At 41.6% G+C, this 21,277-nt stretch overlaps 1 protein-coding gene across 2 annotated transcripts; it reads right to left on the bottom strand.

Moving 5' to 3' along the window:
* Positions 1–4,750: 4,750 nt before the first annotated feature.
* RB195_023880 (uncharacterized protein) lies at positions 4,751–21,115 on the bottom strand (the record flags this gene model as incomplete). 2 transcript variants are annotated; one of them, XM_064211468.1, is made up of 8 exons in its annotated part: positions 4,751–4,893; positions 9,729–9,842; positions 9,919–10,006; positions 19,364–19,481; positions 19,537–19,661; positions 20,195–20,300; positions 20,658–20,787; positions 21,055–21,115. In XM_064211468.1, 8 exons carry the CDS (start codon positions 21,113–21,115, stop codon positions 4,751–4,753), a joined length of 885 nt encoding a protein of 294 aa, XP_064067349.1. The 2 variants fall into 2 exon arrangements, with proteins under 2 accessions (XP_064067349.1, XP_064067350.1); XM_064211469.1 differs by lacking the exons at positions 4,751–4,893; positions 20,195–20,300; positions 20,658–20,787; positions 21,055–21,115 and having other exon boundaries at positions 9,706–9,842; positions 19,537–19,637.
* Between the last annotated feature and the right edge of the window lie 162 nt (positions 21,116–21,277).

The following is a 21,277-nucleotide window of genomic DNA, read 5'->3' as shown; positions in this document are numbered from 1 at the left end:
CAGACTTCTCCAGCTACTTGAGAAGAACAAAAGGTCAAAACGATGAAGCGTCTGACATTAGTTTTTCCGCTTGGGATGCGCCAACGCGTTTAATTCAATCTATAATCGTTTGGGGCTTACTTTTGTAGCCTATACAATAACTTGCGACGAATAATCAACATACCTAGTCGGTGTTTTTATTTTCCCAGACAAGTCTACCACCAATTTATCGATCCCAAGATGATAAAAGGCCTGACTGGGGCTAGGTCAGTTTCGAACCATTGATCGACCATGCAGTTACAGCGAAACCTCTTACCGACTGCGCTACAAAAATGGCCAGGATTCCAAAGTGTCTTGCGGATCTACGAGTACTACATTTAAGCTGAAAGGAATCTCCACAATAAGTGAAAACTCTCCATGGCATTGTTATAAGACTCATCAAAGGAGAAAGCAGATCTTCCCAGACTTTTTGACACACAGTATCATGTTTTCATGGTACACGACAGTTATAGTGGTTCTGTTCAGAATGGTTCTAGCACTTGTGATTGGTTGTAAGATGTTCTGGACATGTGGACGCCGCATAATTTTTGGACCTCTTAGAATCACCTTCAGAATCGTCCTTAGATTTGTAAAGTTCACCATTTGGATTCTCAAGCAGATCTTAGCTATATGCTCACGGAAACCGAAAACAAGGAAAACGGAAGAACTTCAGTAAGATTCATTCTGTTGCACGCACGCTGTCGACGACGCGAAGGACATGAATGAGAAGGAAAACACCGTAGCTCTTCCCCGACTTCATTCGATCGTGACCACGACCAAGCGAGGATAATATACCGATGAACTGGCGACATCGTGGTGGGTAATATAGATTCCTCTATTAGTTGTAGTATTTTTGGCCTATACATTTACTATGTACTATCCTGTTCTGGTTGATTTGACGTGTAATGTCTACTCTATTCAAAGTTATCACTAGGCTGATCTTCGTACGATTAGGAGCATTTGCAGAGACATTTGCTTATCATGTTTATATCTCCACTAACCATCCCAGATAACAACGGTACCCTCGCCACATCAATCCGATTGACGGATTATGTTGCCTTCAGTCCTACTTTGAAGTCATACAGTAAGTACATGCGAATTTGTACACTGGACCCAGACATCATCTCAAGAAAAAAATTTAAAAGGTCCGAAAGAGAAATAGAAAATCAATCATTGCAATACTAAATAGGACAGTAAACAATAATAATTAGCGAAAGATACTTTGAAATACTAATTTTTAAGGCAAACAGGTAGCTGTAAAAAGCGATCCAAACACTAAGTATTCGGGTACCAAATGGATGCTTCGCTCCGCTTAGCAGCTCATTCATTGGTGTGACTTAAACGGACTACTGAGGAGACCTCACTGTTCTTCGACTGTTTTCGAGTGGAGCGTTTTCACGTCACTCATAGGAACAAGCACTGTTTTTCACGCCGTGTTTCAAAAAGACTAGCAAAAATTGAGCTGGCTTACGCTAATGTTCGTAATCTACACTCCAAACTCTATTTTTTCCATGAAATTTCCACACCACGTCAATTTCGTGATATGCTGTCTTTAAGCAAGGCGAAATTATTCCAGAGTTCAAAAGACCATCTGGACGTCCAGGATACTCATTTTGAGGTAATACATGCGATAATGTCGCACGCCCTTGTTTCTTACCATTTCCAGTGTGCAGGGATCTTTAGGGACTACCCATGTTCAGAAGTCTCATACTATTTATGGATTAGTAAGTTGCATGGAATTGAAGCAAGTAATCCGAATCGATGTTAGTTTCATGTTTTACAATCAATTAAAGCTGAAATCTTTCAACTTGCAACCTTATGCCACACAGAAGTATGATGAATTATCGTTGACAGTGGTTTTCTAAAAAACACAATCTCTGTTGATAAGCCAAAGATTCGCTGAGCTCCTATGGAGGCTATGATGCTAGCAGATTATTATCAACTCCCCGTTAATGTGTGAATCAGAAACATCTGCTTACAATGCCTTTGCAGACTGCACAAATTCCATTATCTGCCTTTGAGAGAATGAGAAAGCACAGCAAACATGTTAAAGTCCAAATGATTCACTCCAAATTTTTTGGAAAAAGAATCTAATGTAATGACAATAAGCATTCCATGCATAGAAATCTTCAGCGGTTGCAAAGAAATCTATGCGATTCCAAAGAAGAGAAGGTCACTTTTGTAATAGAGTCCAGTTTCCTTTTTGGTGGCATCGAGTACACAATCAAGCAACTATACGAGACCTCGATCGTTGAGATGAAAGAGTGTTACAGCTGCAGCGAAGGTGCGGAAATTGATCTGCTTTGCAGGTCATCAGTGCGCTTGTGGATCATGATAAAGCCCACACGTTTTCCCTACTGACTATACACTTCTATGGATCTAATCCATTTGTGCACGTTCTGAGTAGATTTCGAGAATTTCTTACTTTCACACATCATACGATGGCAAAAATTTCACTTTTAATCTACTAAGAACACTTTTGAACTATCAACGAAGCGAGAAGAAAGAAACAGAAAGTTGCTTTGCGTTTGCTCTCAGAAACAAATGTGCAAGGACTAGATGTGCAGAACTCATTTTCAGTTTTGTGCTGAGCACCACAAAATGCACTATCATGTAGCCCTTTCGGTTTGTGGTCAGGATCAAGCGTGGTGATAGCATACGATCCTCTCGAACACGACCCCCACCCCCTTTTTCTTCATCACCTCCGCGTTCTCGTGCAACGTTTCTGTAACAGTTCTCGGTTAGTGCCAATTCAATATATATATATATATATATATATATATATATATTTGGAGAAAGAAGAATCAAAAACTAGCCGAGGAACAAATGGCAAATGAGAAATTCGGTATGATCTGAGAGAAGCGAAGAATAACCAAGTAGCAGAAGTAGCAAACTTGCTGAAATGTTTTTGAAATATTGGTATTCAAATATTTTAATTTTTTGTGTGATGCTTTTTAAGCAGAACCAAGGATGTTATTGATCTTTATTCTGGCTAACGTTTCGGCGTCGTCGCCTTCTTCAGAGCTTGGAAAAATCAAATACACGTGTAACCTACCCTCTCAATAATCTGTTTGCTAAGTCATATCTTGTGGGATGACGAGATTGAGAGAGTAGATTACACGTGTCTTTGATTTTTCCAGGCTCTGAAGAAGGCGACGACGCCGAAACGTTAGCCAGAATAAAGATCAATAACAATCTTGGTTCTGCTTAAAAAGTATTACACAATCAAACTCTACGATGCCAAGATTCAAAGAAGGTCGAACTTGGAACTTATTTTAATTTTTATTCTATTCTATTTTTATACTGAAATCTATTAAATATTTCAAAATACTGACATAAAACACATAATACGACCTAAAGGAGAAAATTCAGGTGCATAGGTCGAATTATAGAGAAACGACAAAAAAAAAATCCAAAAAAAAATCGGCATTTTGTTCCCGCAATATGATAATGTTCGACATTCCCCTGAGTCAAATTTTGCAAAACAGTTGAAAACTAGAATTCACTTCTAAAAGATGAAGAATTTAATTATACGGGGTGTTCAGCACCATAGAAGTGAATTTAATGGCACCTAATGACCAAAAAAGGAATCTGCGCACACTGTTAGGTTTAGAAGATCGCAAATAACTTCATGATAAAAGGACCTAAAAAGATACTTTTGGTAGTTTTTCAGAAGTTTGTGCTACAAAACAGTCGCTGTTTTTCCTCACCTCCTAGTTTCTTTGGAATTAAGATGGGACAAAGATTAAAATTTTTCGACATCTTTTAAATTTTTCTCATTTAAATTTTGAGAGATCCAGACTTCCGAATGGAGAAATTTTGCGCATAAGGATTCTCTAAGTACCTTTAACCGAATGTATAGGTGATTTTCTAAAACACAACACCGTTTTTCTGGGACAGCAAAATTTTCCAAAATGCCAAGTTTTGTTCGCGCGGCGAAGTGTATGATCTTGCGAACTCCAATAACTCGGAGCAACTTAATGGAAAGCAAATTTCGAATATCCATATCGAACAACTTCCAGGGCTTTGCCAATTTTACAAATTTTTGGTGGGAGAAAGATGAGCAAAATGCCGTTTTCCCATCTTAAATCCAAACATCTATTATTAAAAAAAAGACTAGTACGAGGAAGACAGCGATGTATGTCTTTAGGGCGAACCTCCTTCTCTGAAAAACTAAAACCTGAACTTTTTCTTTTGGTCTTGTTATGACAAAGTTTTTCACGATCTCCCATACTTAATAATCTGCACAAAATTTGAACATCTTTGGTCATTAAATCCACTTTAAACTGATGAAAACAACTCATGATTGAATTTTTCATCTCTCAGGAGAAGTTACAAGTTTCCATCTCTTTAGCAAAAATCTACCTCAGTGGGGTGTCGAACCTGCTTGGTCCCATTGTTACATTGTCCACATGTTGTACATTTTTAAAAGAAAATGTTGGGGCTTCCATAGAGTCTGTGCCTGGAACTTAATACAATATTTTGTAATTTATGTAATAATTTCATATTATTTGTTGTTGTTGTATGATGTATGCATGCATTACTGTATATGTTTTATAATGTATGTAATTATCTAATACTACGTAATATTTTGTCCTGGCTAGCATGTTATCCTCCATTCACTACTCCTCACCGCACACTCTCTTATGACTCTCTTTGAAACCCCCTCCCTTTATGACCCACAATGGAAAAATTCTCTCACACGCCTGACCCTTCTTGCAATACATTGGCTTTAGCCACTGGTTTGACAAATAACGTTAACAGTATCGCTAACATTCAGAATGATGAAATCTGCTTCGAGAATCGCATATTCGTTACTGAGCTTTTGTAACAAAATCACTACTTGCAGTAATCTAGCTCCGCGCAACGACAACACTAAAATTTGAAAACAAAACTCAAAAAAGAATATTCATTCTGCCGAGAAACGTGGTGCTGGCGAAGATCGCACATTTGAAATATGCTATGTGGCTGCTTGAAATATGAGATCAAATGCGGGTACTGTGATCGCAATAGTGCTCATAGCTAATTCTCAAAGTTTTAAAATCCTTTCCCTTGTCAGTTTACCTTAACTACCTTAACTACACTCCAGTCTGCTAATTTGATGTACAAACAAGGAACGAATGGATGATGCCGCCACCGACTCCAACAAGTCACTACTCAAATAAACCGATAATGAAAACATCACCTGTTCTTCTCAATTATAGCACTGGATTTTCTTCACTAGAAGATTTGTTTCAATACTGTTATGATCCCATTTTTAATTGCGTGGTTCGGAGTGCCCTGTTGTTTGGATCAGGACGCCACAAATCTATTTACTTTATCTTTTGAACCTATTTTCGTAGAGGACACTTGTATTCTGACAGCATCATATCAAGATGACCGCTCACTACGCTTTATTCAACATGACAGCCCAATACGGGCATTCCTGAATTTGTGGCTCCTAGTGGGCACTTTCTGGTCACTTGTCTCTTACTAAATATTACCACCACTGAAGCACTATCTCTGTCGACCCTAAGCCAAACCGCACTACTATTAGTGTGAAAGAAGAAAGCTAACTTTTCTTTCGCACCAGTAGAGGCAACATGTGTTATATCAATGGTTACAACAGTCCTAGTCTGCATCATGCATTACTAATCTGAACGTCCGGCTAAAGCCGAACTTCAGACATTCTGTGGTGTTTCCTTCGCTCGCCATCACTGATCAATAAAAATTAATAGTAGTGGCATTTTCTAAGAACTTCTTCTTCTTTCTTTTTTTTCATAAATTTAGACGAAAGAATCCAGCTTTTTCTATTCGTGTTCTACATTTAAAAATCATTCAAACTTTAGCTTCAAATTCTTCGATGCCAACATGATATGGACACAATTTGAAAGCATAACTCTAACTATGGCTTTTGCTCCTGTTTCTCCTCAAGAGCTATCACAGAATGATGTTTTAACATAAAATGACGTGAACAACATCATCCTACTGATAAAGGTAACGTACTGATGAAGATAAGTTACACATCAGATCATGTAAACTGTTCGGTACTATTTAAGCCACTGGTTTCATTCCTGCTTCCAGTTTTTGAGGAAGGCATGTTACTAACCTAAAGCAAACGTGCAAGGAAATAAAGACGCGGAAGAGCCATAGAAGTAGAAGCAACGCGAGCAGTGGCCACCGCTATGAGACGGCTGCAACGTCCCATTTACCTTCTACGACATGCAGACGAAGTTACTGCGCGATACTACTGTACTGTAGCGCAGCAATTCGACGCCGTAGGACCCGTCGGAATCCCTGTTTGGAATTTCGTCAAACACATGTGACAAAATAAGAACGTTATTATATACCATGATAATCTACAGCAGACCTCAATGCATCATTTGCATTTTGGAGACGTATCGTGATATTCCCACATCAACGTAGAAGCTATAGAAAATACCTGTACATCATTGAGCCGACAAAGGTTTCCCCCACCTAGCTCCTCCTCGAATTGGTCCGTTCCCCCATTCATTTTTGAGGACAGCGTATGATGAAAATGCAATGACCAGAAAGAACCACAGATGTCGGGATGTGTCGGACTGTCCTATAGCTATGCCCTGCTGTCAACACTGCCTGTAAAGATGAACGCAGGATGCAGGATAATCAGCAACATACGTCTACTTGTGCCCAGATTTGGGCTCTGCAATTTTTTTTTTGCATAAAAAAGAATTACATGAATTATTGCAACTATTAATTATTATATTACATTAGATATGTATAGATTAATTACAAATTAATTTTTAACGTTGCGCATGCATGACGATACCACTGATTGCTACGACGACTGCGACGTGGATCCGGCTAAGTTAGGAAAGATGGACAGGTTAGATTTCTTATGCTTTTCTTTTTTTGTTTCCTAAACGAAATAGACTGAAGTTCGACTGGTACGCTTCACTGCTTTGACTATGCTGTGGAGCGTACCAGTTAGGGCTGAGAAGATACATTTCCTTGCAGCACTCGTCGCTGCAATTCGCGATGATCCTACCTTTATCGCAATCGCTGCACCCACCCGCGCCGCTTCAAGTGCAAAAAGCCCCAAAAAGCCCCTGCCCAAAAAGCCTTTCTATCCCCAGTTTCTCACACTACTATCTCATATTACTGAGAAGCCGTGTTAAATGCACATCAAAGCTTCACTGTACAATCTTTGATCGCGCTTCGAAAGCTGCGAAGAAACCGCTTCAAAAAAGGACTCTGAACCCCGACACTGTATTGCGAGCGGGTGGCAAAAAAATCTCACAAGAGAATTTTCGGCAGCGCAAAAGACGACAAGTTGGAAGTGTCATCGGCGCATGCACAGAGGAATATTGTAATCACACGCTTGTGCGAGTTCAAAATTCCGATAACAGGCATGTCCACGGATGAAACACTATCACGACTCCCTTGGAAGGAAGATTGCATCAATAACAACCTATCACACTTTCAGACCTCTTCTTACACTAGGTGTTGTTCTGTACGTCGGTGCATAGTCTCATCCTACATTCCTAGAGGAGCCTGACGCCTTGAATTTGAAAGGCAAATATGCAACCAGTGAAAAACCTCAAGAACCTTTCTTATCCATAAGAAAAGATAGAAGTAAATAACGTCTGATATGTTTGCTGAGTATTATCATGATCGTGCCATATAATAACGGGCTTAGTCTATCACGAGTGTGTCACGAAATTCGAAAAAGGGGGTGCGACGGAACCCACGGCGTTGAATTGATGCGTTGGCATCACATGCCTATAAAGGGGGTGCGGCGGGTCCCACGGCGTCGGATTGGTGGGCCCGTGCTAGACTGCTATAAAATTGGGTGCGACGGCTGCAGCGGCGTCGAAATGGTGCGAAATAACTTCGTGCGCATGTCGCAAAAGGTAAATGGAACGCTGCAGCCGCTTCATGGCCGAAGAAACTGCGCGTGATGCTTTTTACCTTTATAACTTCACCGCGCGTCTGTATCCTTGCATGTTTGCCTCGGGTTGATAACATGCCTTCCTAGGAAAAGGGATACGAATGAAACCGGCTGTTTAAATAGTAATGAACAATTTACATGATCTGACGAAGAACGTTATCTTTATCAGTAGGATGATGTCTTTCACGTCATTTTATACTAAAACATCATTTTGTGATAACTGTTGGGGGAAACAGGAGGAAAACCCATATTTCGAGCAATGCTTTTAAATTTCGTCTATAATATATTGCTAAGGAGTGTTTGAAGCTGAGGTTTGAATGTTTTCCAAATGTAGAACGTGTACATGCATGTGGACAGTACATGTACAGCCTAGTAGTGCAAAACTGTCGCGTTGGATGCGACAATATCAATATCGAGGACGTGGACCCTTCATTCTAAACTTAGTCATTTAAATTACCATAACGACCATCTGTTACGAATCCATTGCGTCACATTAGCTTGCTGAAGAGCGCAGAAGAAAATCTTGTTTGGCATATCATCTTGTTTAAATTTACAACAAATATTCACCCAAGCAAAAAAAAAGCAAAAAAGAGCAGCAGAGAGCTCAAAAAGGAAGCTTCTCACTCTGATATTTCTTGGAGATTTGAATATTTGATATTTTTCATTAACCTTTTCAACGGTTGTTTAGTAAACGTTAGAAACGGATCGATTGTGTGTGCACCATATCATTTGCATTCGTTATATGTATATCGAGATGTCATTACTATTGTTCGAGCCAGTTTGAAAGGACATGCGCAGAGGCTGTCTGAGAGCGTGAAAAAAGAGCAGCAGAGAGCTCAAAAAGGTACGAGAGCGTCCGTTGGGACCTAAAAGACCTAAGCTGAAAAAAACTTGTTTGCGTAGCGTTGAAAGCCTTTCCTGATCTAGAGAGTAAGGACAGAAGTCTTCTCTGTCACTTATTCCTCTCTCCACCCCGCAGTAGGACCATCCATTCGTGCACCAGAAGTACTGTATACAAATTTTGTGTTCAGCAGGTAACTGATACAGAAATGAAGAGATATTAATAAATGTACAAAGCTCAGAGCCTCATCCAAAAATTCATCGGGCAAATATTCATGGTGGTACATGAAAGAAAAAGGTCATGTAGTTGTTTCAAATTTAAGAGACCTCGCTTCGCATACTGCAGTTGTGACTATTATTTTCTTGCTCTCCCTCTCTTACCCATCCTCACTTACTCTTCATTTTTCTCTAACTATTTAACATGTTTGCTTGGAGTTTCCCTTCACTATTAACCAATAAGAAACTACTAAATCTAGCATTTGTCTTTGAAAAAAAATATTGACCTATCGGTGCAAGTATGGTTCTCTCGCACCTCGCCAAGAAAGCCAAAAAAAAAACCTCTTTTCCTTTCCAATTCTTGATTGAAAAGATCACAAGCCGAAAGATAGTTTGTGTATTTGATAAATGTTCCACTCTGTACTCTTTGTAGATTCTAACGCAACTTTGGGCTTCCACGATACTTTCACGGTTCTTATAAAATCTTTAAAACTGCTTCAAATGGCATGACCCATTTGCTCTAGATATCTTCGAAGACGAGGTAATTTAAGATCCCCACCCCCATATATCTACATGCCCTAAACAAGGTTTCAAAATCATTTTTCTCTACTTGCGGTGCCTCCTGCCTCCAAAATTCTTTTATGATCGATTAAAGCCATTCAAGAAATACCGGTTTGTGATGTGACACTTCATATTTCCCTAACTGGCACTCTGTACTGTACTCAAAGGAAAAAAAAAACTCCACCTGATGAAAGACGGCTGGGAGCGCTTTTTGGAAAACGGCAATCATTGTTAGAAATGGACGAATTGTTGTTGCTCAAATCGAGGGAATTAAGCTTCTCGGTAACCGAATTTAAACCTTGAGGAAAAAAACAACATTCAAGTATCTCATTATAAACTACCGAATATTCGCTGTGAAGCTAATGAAGACCTACCAGATTTATAAACTTCTTTGACATTACCATTTCGAAGTGCTTCCATTTCACCTCTTGATGCTTCCGACAGTATAACGCACTCAGGTCTCTGAGTCAAGATGTGTTTATCTATTAAAACTTCACCGTGGAAATAGCAATAGCAAGAAGAAAAAATGTTGTAGGAAACAAAGATGGAACAAGATTTTTAGCATGCACATTTCAGAAGTGCTGATGTATAACTGTCTAAAATAACGAAAGTCTGCAGCTGACTCTGCCAGCTGCAAAATGATTAAAGAGATATAAGCGGAATACATGAAGCAATTTTGACAGAAACTTCGGAATTTACTGCATCCCTACCGAATCCAGCTGTACTGCTCTTGCCTCAAACAATATGGCTTGGTAACATGCCTTCCTCGGAGAGTGGAAACCGGAATGAAACCTGCTGCTTAAATAGTAGTGAACAGTTTACATGACCTGAGGTGGAGCGTTATCTTTATCAGTAAGGTGAATTCGTTCACGTAATTTTATGTTAAAACATTATTCTGTGATAACCATCGGGAAAAACAGGAGGGATCAGTAATGCTTTCAAACTGTGTCTATACTATATTGGTGTGGAAGGACTGATGTGTCTGGAAAGAAAACTGTGAAATCTTTCGCCTAAGATATTATATACATATACATATATATGTATATATATATATAATATATATACATATATATATATATATATATATATATACCTGCCTCAGGCTTATTTTGGTGTTCGTTTCGCTCGCCTTCACCTATCAGTAAGAAATAACAGTAACGACATTTTTTAAAATTAGAATTGCTTTTTTCTATCAACGCTTTCTTCAATTTTTTTTACCCGAAAATTTAAGTATAGATGAAAGATTTCATGTTTTTTTCTCTGGACGCGTCGGTTCTATAATTGGAGAACAATAGAACTTGATTTCACATCTATGGTTCTCTCACATCTCCACAATTTGGAAACATTATTCGAAGGATGAGTTTCCTCCGTTCTCAGCTATTAGCAAAGAACGAAGTGCTAACATGAAATGACGTGAATTTCACTATCGTAGTGATAAAAACAACGTTCTACGTCAGATCGCGTAAATGTTGGCTACTATGTACTGTATTTAAGCAGCCGTTCGCACGTGCTTTTCCTCTCTTTGAAGAAAAGATGTTAGCAGCACCAGGAGACATGCTGGGAAATAGATATGCGAAGAAACCATAGGAACCCATTCTACTGCGTTGGGGCTCCTGCGCACCATTCCAACCCCAGTGGACCCGTCCCACCCCATTTTACAGCTATCTGACTCCGGGGAACGAATTCGACGCCGTAGGACCCGTCTCACCCAATTTTACCGCATTGGGGCTCCGGCGCACCAAACCGACACCATGGTATCCGTCTCCTTCTCTTTTTGTGATTTCTTGACTGAGACACACACACATACACAGACGCAAACACACACACACACACACACATACACAGACGCAAACGCGCGCACACACACACACACACACACACACACACACACACACACACACACACACACACACACACACACACACACACACACACACACACACACACACACACACACACACACACACACACACACACACACACACGGACTATTGTATAGCATGATATTGGGGGCGGTCGTTAGGCCGATTATCTGCAGCCGAATAAGTGCCTGCAGAAGAGGCTGTCGGTAGGCCAGGCCAGGCATATCTTAGGCTAGCTGTGATCCCTAAGCCACGCCCATCACTACATCACTGAGGTCATGTGCCGTGTTTGTATTGCAATAACGTGATAGAGTTGACTTCTAGGTTCAAAGAACAAAAAGGCAACAGTGTAGCAACGTAGAAAGTGCAAAAACCATAAAAAAATGAAAATGCTAAAAATGAAGCGAAAACGTAGAAAATTTGTACAAGAATAAAACAACATCAGAAAACATGAATGAAGCTGAAAATATTCCAAATTAAAAGCTAGAAAGTGTAAAACGAGAACTTCGTCGTTGGAAGACGTAGATTTGTGATTAAAAAACTATATAGAAGATATAGATATATATTTGTATTTATATAGAGTGTTTCACCCACGTAAGGTACTGCAATAGTTTGTAAAAGTTTCGATTTGTTTGTTTCACACAAATAAAACCCTATTATTTTCTATTTCCAGTATTTCGCGTGCAATCTTTCGATGTATCTCTATACGTAAGTGATCGATACTCCGTACAGAAGCAATACCAGGGATAGCGTGCTCCTGGGAGGTTTCGCACCTCATTAGACCATGAGGGCAGAAGATGGACGATATGATGGGCGGAGCATAAGGCAGACGCAGCGAAATGCTCTGCTGACGCTATCAACTGCTGTGCAGCGCAATTAACGAACGCCGCTGTCAGACATTTCCCCTGAGGACAGGTTGTTGCGGAGGCTGTGGGTACCTAACGATACGCACCGATTTTCATTGATCACCGATGGCGAGCGAAGTGAACACCACAGAAGGTCCGAAGTCCGGCTTTAGCCGGACGTTCATACTGGTAGTATCATATCAGAAGTGCGAAATCAACATTGAGATGACGCGCAAAAATGAAGACAAATGGCCAAAAGGACGATCTGATAGATTTCTACGGTTGGAAAACGCGCTCAAGACGAACTGCAAATGAGATAGGCTGAAGTTTTCGCAGTCCACATCAAAGTGTTCACAGCTAGGAAGCATACAAGACAAGAAGACGTAAAAAGGCCGTAAACGCCTTGAATCTCAACTTCATAAGAACATCGTCACAATCCATAAATTCATCGGAATTAAAATACTACGCCTCCAAAACTTTGCGGGTCCCGTACCAATAAAATAAATTTACAGTTTTCTAGACAAAAAGGTGCTAGGTCAACAACTGACAATTGATTCTCTAGGAATAATGCATTGCACTCGCAGTTCTTGAGAGAGTTCGAAATAGCGTTTACTTGAATGATAAACAGTGCAGAGGATGGCATCAGCTATGGGGTTACCTTTTGGCCAATAACTGTTCGCTGTTGCTTATGCCGAAGACCTAACCTGACCGTCAAGACAGCAACTGTTAGCCGAAAGCTTATCTGACGCGACACGAAAAAACACCTCTGAGCTTTTCACCTATGTTTTTCCTTGTGTGGGACTATCGCAGGCAAAAAGACCGTTTTTTTGCCGAACAAAGAGTTTTATCCTACAGAAAATCCAATCTTTCAATAGTGAAAAACTAATAAATTGTCCTTGTATAAAACTAAGGAAAAAACAGGCAAGAAAACTGGCACCAATAATTTCAGTGTTAATGGCATAAATCACAGTTATCATCGTCAGCGACATCATAGTGATATCAGTATCATCATATCATCATCACATTGCTCAAAAAGTTGAATTCTTACTCAAGACGATTTCTCAATCTCAGCAAGCCTTTTTTGCCCGATTTTCATTCTACAATTATTTAATATTCTTCACTTTTGTCAATTTTGACCTCAATGACCTCAGTCGATTATTTTATTTGGCTTCAACAGGATATGAGTTGGACTGCATTGTTCCTCGCAACGTTTTTTTTTAACATCTTCAGGACAATTGACCTTTTGTCCGCAAACTTCATCATTCTGGAAAGCTCTTCCAAGCTGGATGAAAAGGCATGTGTAGCTTTTCTTTTATAGAAATTGAGAATTTTTTCCTATTATGCTGCTTATATAAGTAAAATTAGTCAAGCTGTTACTGATCATATGGTGAGAAGCAAACGCTCGCTTGCGATTAAGGGGTAACTGAGTCCGACGGTCAAGTAGATCCAATTTCAAATGTGGTTGTAGTTCAAGCGATGCACCAAAAAACTGTGCAAGATTTCTCATGCGCATTTAATAAAATATAGGCTCACAGCAACCCCGCAAAATGGTAGGAAGACGTCTCAGTGGTAGTATCGCGGAAAAGCCGCGATTTCACGTCGCGGCAGCGGCATGTAAGTAGGACGGGTGCGCAGCGTATCTTTTTATCTATCAACAACGCTGCTGCGCACCCGCCCTGCAGCCTTTTTAAGCCTCGATCGAAACATGGTGCCACCACATTGTCTTCCTCATTTTTTAATGTTTTTTGTAATTTTTCATGTAATTTTTCTCCTATCCTCATTTGCTAACCTTGCTCATTCTCATTTTATATTTTTTCGCTCGGTGGTTTAATTACCCAAATTTGAGGTGTCCCCGTCGATTGATAAACGGTTGGTCGAATTTGTGTTTTTTTTTTTGCGCGTGGCACGAGCAACGTTTCTATTTTATTTTAGGTAGTTCGTTGACCACAGAATTACCGACTTACTTCCTGTGGACACAACAGTCAAGAGTGGAACGTCTTGTCCCATTCTACCTGTCCGTTACAATTCTCTGAGACCAGAAGCTGGGAATCTGATACTCAGAGAGCAATTCAATAGCAGATTTGAGGTCAGTGAAAGAGTGAAACAATTAAACAGCTTCTCCTTCAAAGGTTAACGAAATGGTCAAGGACTTAGAATAAGTGGTAGTCCGAAGGGTAGGTGGAGGGCCGTTCGCCATTCCAAAACACATGATGGCGACGAGCCGAATAAGTATGTTGCCGTGTAGAGGGTGAACGGCAGCGCGTATCGGTCGCTTTTCTCGGACTGCGGCTGCCATGTGCAGACTTTCGTGTCAACCGTCCGGAAGCAGCTCACACCACAACATCCTTAGGTAGTCCCAGAAGCGGCAGACCACAACCTCCCGTTGGTGCTGATTCAGTTGCACCTACCACTGCGACTGAACTCGTCTCGGTAGAGCCAGTAGTTAGATAGAGAGCGTGGGTAGTGGTCCCCTCGTCCAACGAACGGCTCGCTGATATTAGCGGCTAAATGACATACACTTCCACTCGTAGAAGATCATTAGGAAATGGCGTCGATCCATTTACATTACAAAGGTGGCACACCAGAAATGCAATGCTCTTACATACCTTTGAAGCTAGGATCTAGGAAGCTTTTGGACTCACCTGATCCCCCAGCAAAACAGGTGTGTCCTAGCTTTCAAACGTCATTTCTTTCAAAATGTAAAAATGAAGTAGCCAACATAATATAGCACTTTTTCTTCTAGGAGTCAAAAGCTGCAGTCGGGTCAAAACAACAAGAAGCTCAGTACAGTTAAGCAGCTGCACTCCAAGCGGCACGATGTAGCTAGCGGCTGGGATCAAGTCGGGACACTACAAACTGCAGCGATGAGTGGTGATCCACTCTAGCAGCCGTCCTCCCTCTTCTCTCACTGTCGCACTCCACCGCACCTCATAGATCACAGCAGTTTACACAACTGCACCGAACTTCCAGTGCTTTGGACCGGACCGTACATCATACGTCCGGCCCACCTAATTTCACTTTCCTTGGCATATGCGGCAGCGTCTCTAATCTTCGATCGGTGACGTAGGAGTGAACTTCGAATTTCCTCTTTGACTTGCTTAAAGCGGGATACTTCTAGCATCAGCATTTCAATTGCAGGTTCTATGACTTTGATAGCATTTTCTTCCTGCTTGCGAGACGCTCAGCTTTCTGAAGCGTAGGACAATGCGGGAAGAGAGGTGGTATTGAATAAGTGGGCAAGGAGCAGGATTTTCTTAGCCCTCTTCACTACATCCTCGATCCTCTTGAATGCTCCCCAAGCCGCTCGTTTCCTTTTGCCCAGCTCGGAGGTCAGGTCGTTCATCATGTTGATTTTCCGACCTAGATATCCCCCTATCCCCTCTCTCCACGTCGATCGCGACATTATTGTAGAAAAAGGGGAAAAAATGAAAAATTGGGAAAAGAAAAATTGGTCGTGTAGTTACTGTACAACTCTCGAAGTATCTTTATGTGCTGCGTAGAGACACCTTGGTTGGCCTAGGACCGCTTCCTTCCGAACCGAGTCTAAAACCTTTACGTCAGTGACATTGAGACATTGCGGCACCATGTACTCTCGCGATACTACGATACGACAAGTTTCGAAGCAATGTGAATGTGGGCAATTGTGTTGAATCCCTTTCGAAACCTTGTTTGTTCGCGTGGCTGTCCTTCATCTAACACTTTTTCAATCCTGTTCATGTTCAGATATCATCCTCTCGAAAACGAGTGCCGCGCGATTTCTCACCGACATGATTCCATGTCGCACTTCGGACGCGAAAACCTCTGGGATGACGTGCCCATCTTCCCAGAGATGGAGAGGAGGCAAGTAGACATGGCTGACGAAAAGATCAGAGTAGAAGTTGTGGATGATTCTCTCCACTCCCTTTCTCGACGCAACTGTTGATTCATTCAGGTTCCGGAAAGCAGCCATCTTCGTCTTGCGGTGAATAAAGCCTCGATGGGCATGGCAGGTGTTCTTCCCGCCTCTTTAGCTTCAGCCAACATTTCTGTTCTTCTCTGAGGTAGTTTTTATCGCCTCCCTGCAAAGCCTTGCGAGCTCAGATGTGAGTTCTTGGTTGCTTGCGACCTGTGCTGCTCCACGCTTGCGTATAAGCTCAAGAGTTTCGAGAGGCAGACGTCTATTGCTGGTTTTGAAACTCTTCGCTTTCCTTGTACGTAAGATGTTCTAAAAGCCGTTCTTATTCGTCGTCGATGTTGTCCCTGACGGTACCTTCCCAAAAGCCGACAACCGAAGTGAAGAGCTTCCAGTCGACTATAGTTCTGGGATTTCGCTTTGTGAATTTCGCGGATTTTCTCCTCTCCACGTGAGGGAAAAGCTTTCTCGCATAAGCAGATGGTCCGATCGCGTATAGAACTTTGGCGCGACAGGAAAATCCATCAGGCAAGATCTTTTACTGACGATGATGTGGTCAATTCTATTATGGTACCCTCCTCGAGTGACTACCACGTTCAGCGTAGAGGAGGAGTGCTTCTGGAATTGCGAGTTCCCATGGATGGTCTCAGTCGTCATGAAAAACTCAGAAAGCCTCTTTCCCTATTCATTCCATTGAAGGACGTGTGTTCCGATGTGAAGTTGGTAAGGTGTTCTTCTGAAGGCAATTTTGGCGTTAAAATCACCAACAATGACCTTGTCGAAGGTATGAACTTCTAGGTGAAACTTCTCCAGGTCCACATAGAAAGCTTCAACTTCTTCTTCTTCGTAGCTTGATGTTGGGGGGTAAGCGACTAAGATAGTCAAAGCTGGCATTCAACCACATCTTCTCATCTGCAGACGTCCGATTCGGGTCGTATTTTGCTCGAAAGGGTCGATGTTCTTTGCCGTACTCGTGTTGACGAAGACATCAACTCCACCAACTCCTCTACTGCCGCCAGTTCTTAAGAACTGTTCTTCTCCAGGTTCGTATACGAGGTTTAGTGGTTCGTCTCGTCTCAGTGAGTCCAATGAAGTCGTAATTAAACTTCCTGGCTTGCATCATCAGATCTTCAATGGTCGCATCCTATGCAAGTGTACGGGCTTTATAAGTACACCTAGTCACCCTATTCCTTTTCCGTTTAGGTAGCCTACATGACTCCTGCAACTCCGCCCTTCCTGGCGCTACCATACCAGGCTTTCCTCCGCAATCGGAAGACTCTTTCTTATTACTGTAAAATACATATAATTTTAAATTTTTGGAAGAACGTTGGGTTTTCCTGAGGGTGGAAGGATGGAGTTTATTTGTTAGAAGCGGTTTCAGACCGCTTGCCTTGCACCTCCCAAGAACTTTATTGCAGGCTTTTGCCCGGACGGACGAGCGGGATGCAATGGTATTATGAGCCGATCCTAGCACAGCAGAAACAGGGAGCCCATGCCCTGAATGCAACTCCGTCTCAGGGAAAGCACAATGTCGCTTTTGGTCCACGATTAGCTCCTTATCCGCTGCCTGGGAACTCGTGATTAACCGACTTTAGTCCCTCTAATGAGGGAGATTCGTGGACTGTGATTGCAATACATTGCGAATCTTTCAGAATTCTTCTAAATACAGGTATAACATAATGTTGTTGCGAAAATGTTTCTCTACTGAAATAAAATCAGCTGATTATGAAGGAAGTGAGACAAAATAACTGTGGGCTGAAAGGAATTGCTGTGGTTTTACTGGTAAAGAGTGAATAAAACACTAGTTATTTATGTTCAGGATGGACAGTGAAAAGGTGCTTCCTAGACAACATGTAATGCAGTCTCATTAACAAAACATAGGAGTTCAATAATCTTATAATACAAAGGCATATGATTCGACTTGTCAGGCTACACAAACATGGAACTCACATATTTCGGGGTTCACTATACCCGCCGATGCCAATATTGCTTTCTGGACAGGAGATGAGTGTAGTGCATCGGGGACTGGGTATTAAGCTTCGAAGTAGTGGTGGTAAATTCATGTCATATCAAGAGTTCTGAGCACCGGATTAAATTCTTCTGGCTTTCGGAGCTCCAGAGAACAAAGCCTTTGGTTATTTATGGAATACCATAAATGTCACTGTAGCTAGCGTTTTCAATGCTTACCCTTCTCTATCGCAAAAACGCGATCGATCATCATCTACAGCAAGTGCGCCCTGTAAACAACGCCCCAAGCACTCGAGGGTCGATGTTCGTTCGTTTATATCGAACTCCCGATTCCTCACATCCCACGTGGACATCGCCCTCTCATACGTATCGGCTTCGTGCCCAAGTATGTTTTCATTTCTCCTATTATTATTCGTTCAAGTTGTTTGCAGTGAACTTCCCACTTCTCACGTTCCCTGTACATTTTGTTCACTTCAGCCATCAGTTCTCAAGTTTAGATCTCGCGCATCATTGTGTCGGTAACGTTCAATTGACAGCCCCTGCACTTTACGGAGACATCGTTTCTTACACGTATCCATGTTATTGCTTGTAGAGATAAAGTAGGTTTGAGGTTGATGCCAGCACCAGGGATCAGTGGCGCGCCAGTAGACCAAGTTCGTACAATATAATGCAAAGCAATCAAATTGCCCGAGCATTCATCACAAACCATTAAACTCTCGAAATCGATAACGAGGTGAGAAAGTGCTTCATCATGCTAAAATACAATGCTCTCCCTTCCCTTGAGCAATTATCGCTAGCAAATGTACATTTAGAGTTCACAAAATCCGAAAAACCTGCACGCAGAGGTATTTGAAAGCAACGGTACTTCGCCCTCGGGCAATTATTGATATTACGGGTTCTGAACTACTTTTTGCATAGAAACCGCTAAAGCTTGCTAGCTCGCACTGACTACAAGATGAGGCCTTCAGCAAAAATATCAAAATTACCCCTTTAATTTACTATTCCTTTCCACAATCTCCAGTGGAAAGTTTCGTAAAGAATCGTCTTTCGACTTTAGACTCTTATTCCTGCGTTAAGGAATCAGCCCAGACAAGGAATCATTATGCATATATTTTTTGCGCCAAAAAAAACTGGGAAAACATGGGAAAGACATTCGAAGTCGGCCACTAGTAAAATACACAATGAAGTGGCACAGTCGTGTACGTAGCCTGAAATGAGCGACAGTACTCAGAACTGTGAACAAGTAACGAACCTGATAACAACGTTTGCGACCATCATCAGTACTTGCACAATTATAGTCAGCTCCGCCCATTTTACGAAAACTATCTCGCATTTCCACATTCAATGACGAATTGATGCAAGTACTGCTCCTAAGAAGTAAATGTGCACTTAACCTTGCTGAAAAAAAATAAAGCAACAGCGCACCTCTCGTAAACACACGGATGACCAGATACAACATCAACGCCTCCAGCTGTGCAAAATTCTAAGCAATTTTGACGCATGTCGGTGCTGGCTTCGACGTTCATCCACTTAACGACGTGTTCGCGACCCTTAAAAAGTCAGCACAAGAAGTTATCATGAACGCTCTGGTGGCGCAATTAGCCTGTAAAAAAAATCGACCTAAATCAACCTATATTGGATATAATTGAAGCAGCGAGTGAAGCGTGAAAAGAAGGAAAAGAGCTTCTGTCAAGAGACAATGCTTGTAACAGAAGGTAGTTTCCTTCTTTCAGCAAAATTTCTTAAGACGCATGTAAAGATTCGTTCGTCATCATTCGTCACTTGAACAGCCGCTAATGATCGATTTACTCCAGCAAAAGCGAGTAAAGAATTGGCCTCTTTGATTTAGTGAAAGCAACATATTTTGAGGGATCTCGAGAAAAAATCTGGCTTACGTCCAGATTGAATTTTCGTGAAGGGTTTTACGAGAACCGAAGTGTTTTACGAGAACCTTGGAAAAGACTCCAATACAACTCTTGTTTCACGTTTATCGTTTGAAAAGAGACGCCGGTCGTGTATCTGGACCATCTAAATGTAATTTCTTCGGCAAGCGCAGCTGCTTTCCTAATCCGTAAAATAGAACGAATCCTGCGAATCTTTTCTTTCGCTTGCGCGAAGCGTCATTCTTCCAATATCTCATCTTCGATGGAATAATAGGGCTGCTCGCATTTCGCTCCTTCCGATCCACCCTAAAATCATTAAATGAAGGTCAGCACCATCGATTACTTCATCGAAAAGTGATGCTATGAGTGACGCCGCAACGTTAGCCGTAATAGTGACTGTTGACAATCTAGGCTCTTGCTTTACATTGACAATTTGTCAAGTTGCAATTGTTACGCCGATTCGAGGAAGGTCGAACCTTTACGCTTTTGAAGGATGTGCCAGCAAACTGTGTTCGACTGCTAAGTGAAGATCATTCTTTGAGACAAAAGATCTCAAAAAGCCTCAAAAAGGCAATCCATCCACTTTCTCCGCCGCTGCTTGAAATACAATGTCGTTCCAACCTTCATCACTAACAAACGACTGCATGAAACATGCGGACTCACGAAGGGAAGCCGGCAAGTAAAAGGAATCGAGCAACTCCTTCTGCGAACAGCACTGAGGAAAAACAAGTCCAACTGCACTCGATGTTGCCAAAACGTCCTCGTAAACATGAGTGTTGTAAATGATTCGTGACTGGAAGATAATCGAGGTTGAGTCAAGAATGATTTGTAACAATATTCGCTCCAATACCAAGACTAGGCTACAAGAGAGGTTCAGTAGGTTATTGCGTCGGGAACTGGATCAAAAATGGCCTATAAAAGTACTACGCAGACCCTAGTAGTGGTAGCCGTAGTCATACTCCGAAAGACGAAAAAATACCGCCTCGTGGTTCGGTTAAAGATAGTGCGTCTCTTTCTAACAATACGCAGTCATTTTTGCATAACGGCCCAAGTTTCTCACCTGTTAAACGATAGGCCCCAGGGTACCATAAAGGATAGTGGGCAGCCTCCAATACGTACATAGCCGCCTGCGACATAGAGCAAAAATCGGAGAGGATGAAACGGGTAGAGGAAGTACTATTAATCCTAATTTCCCACTGGTGCCATTCCCCGCAATGATATTCAAACCGCAGCCTCCCCATCCTCGAATGGATGCCAAGTTTCGACTATTCACCACACCGGTT

This window comes from Necator americanus, chromosome X, assembly GCF_031761385.1.
Source record: "Necator americanus strain Aroian chromosome X, whole genome shotgun sequence".
NCBI classification, from domain to species: Eukaryota; Metazoa; Nematoda; class Chromadorea; order Rhabditida; family Ancylostomatidae; genus Necator; species Necator americanus.
Note: the sequence above shows the minus strand (reverse complement) of the source record. Positions and strands in the feature narration are given on the sequence as shown.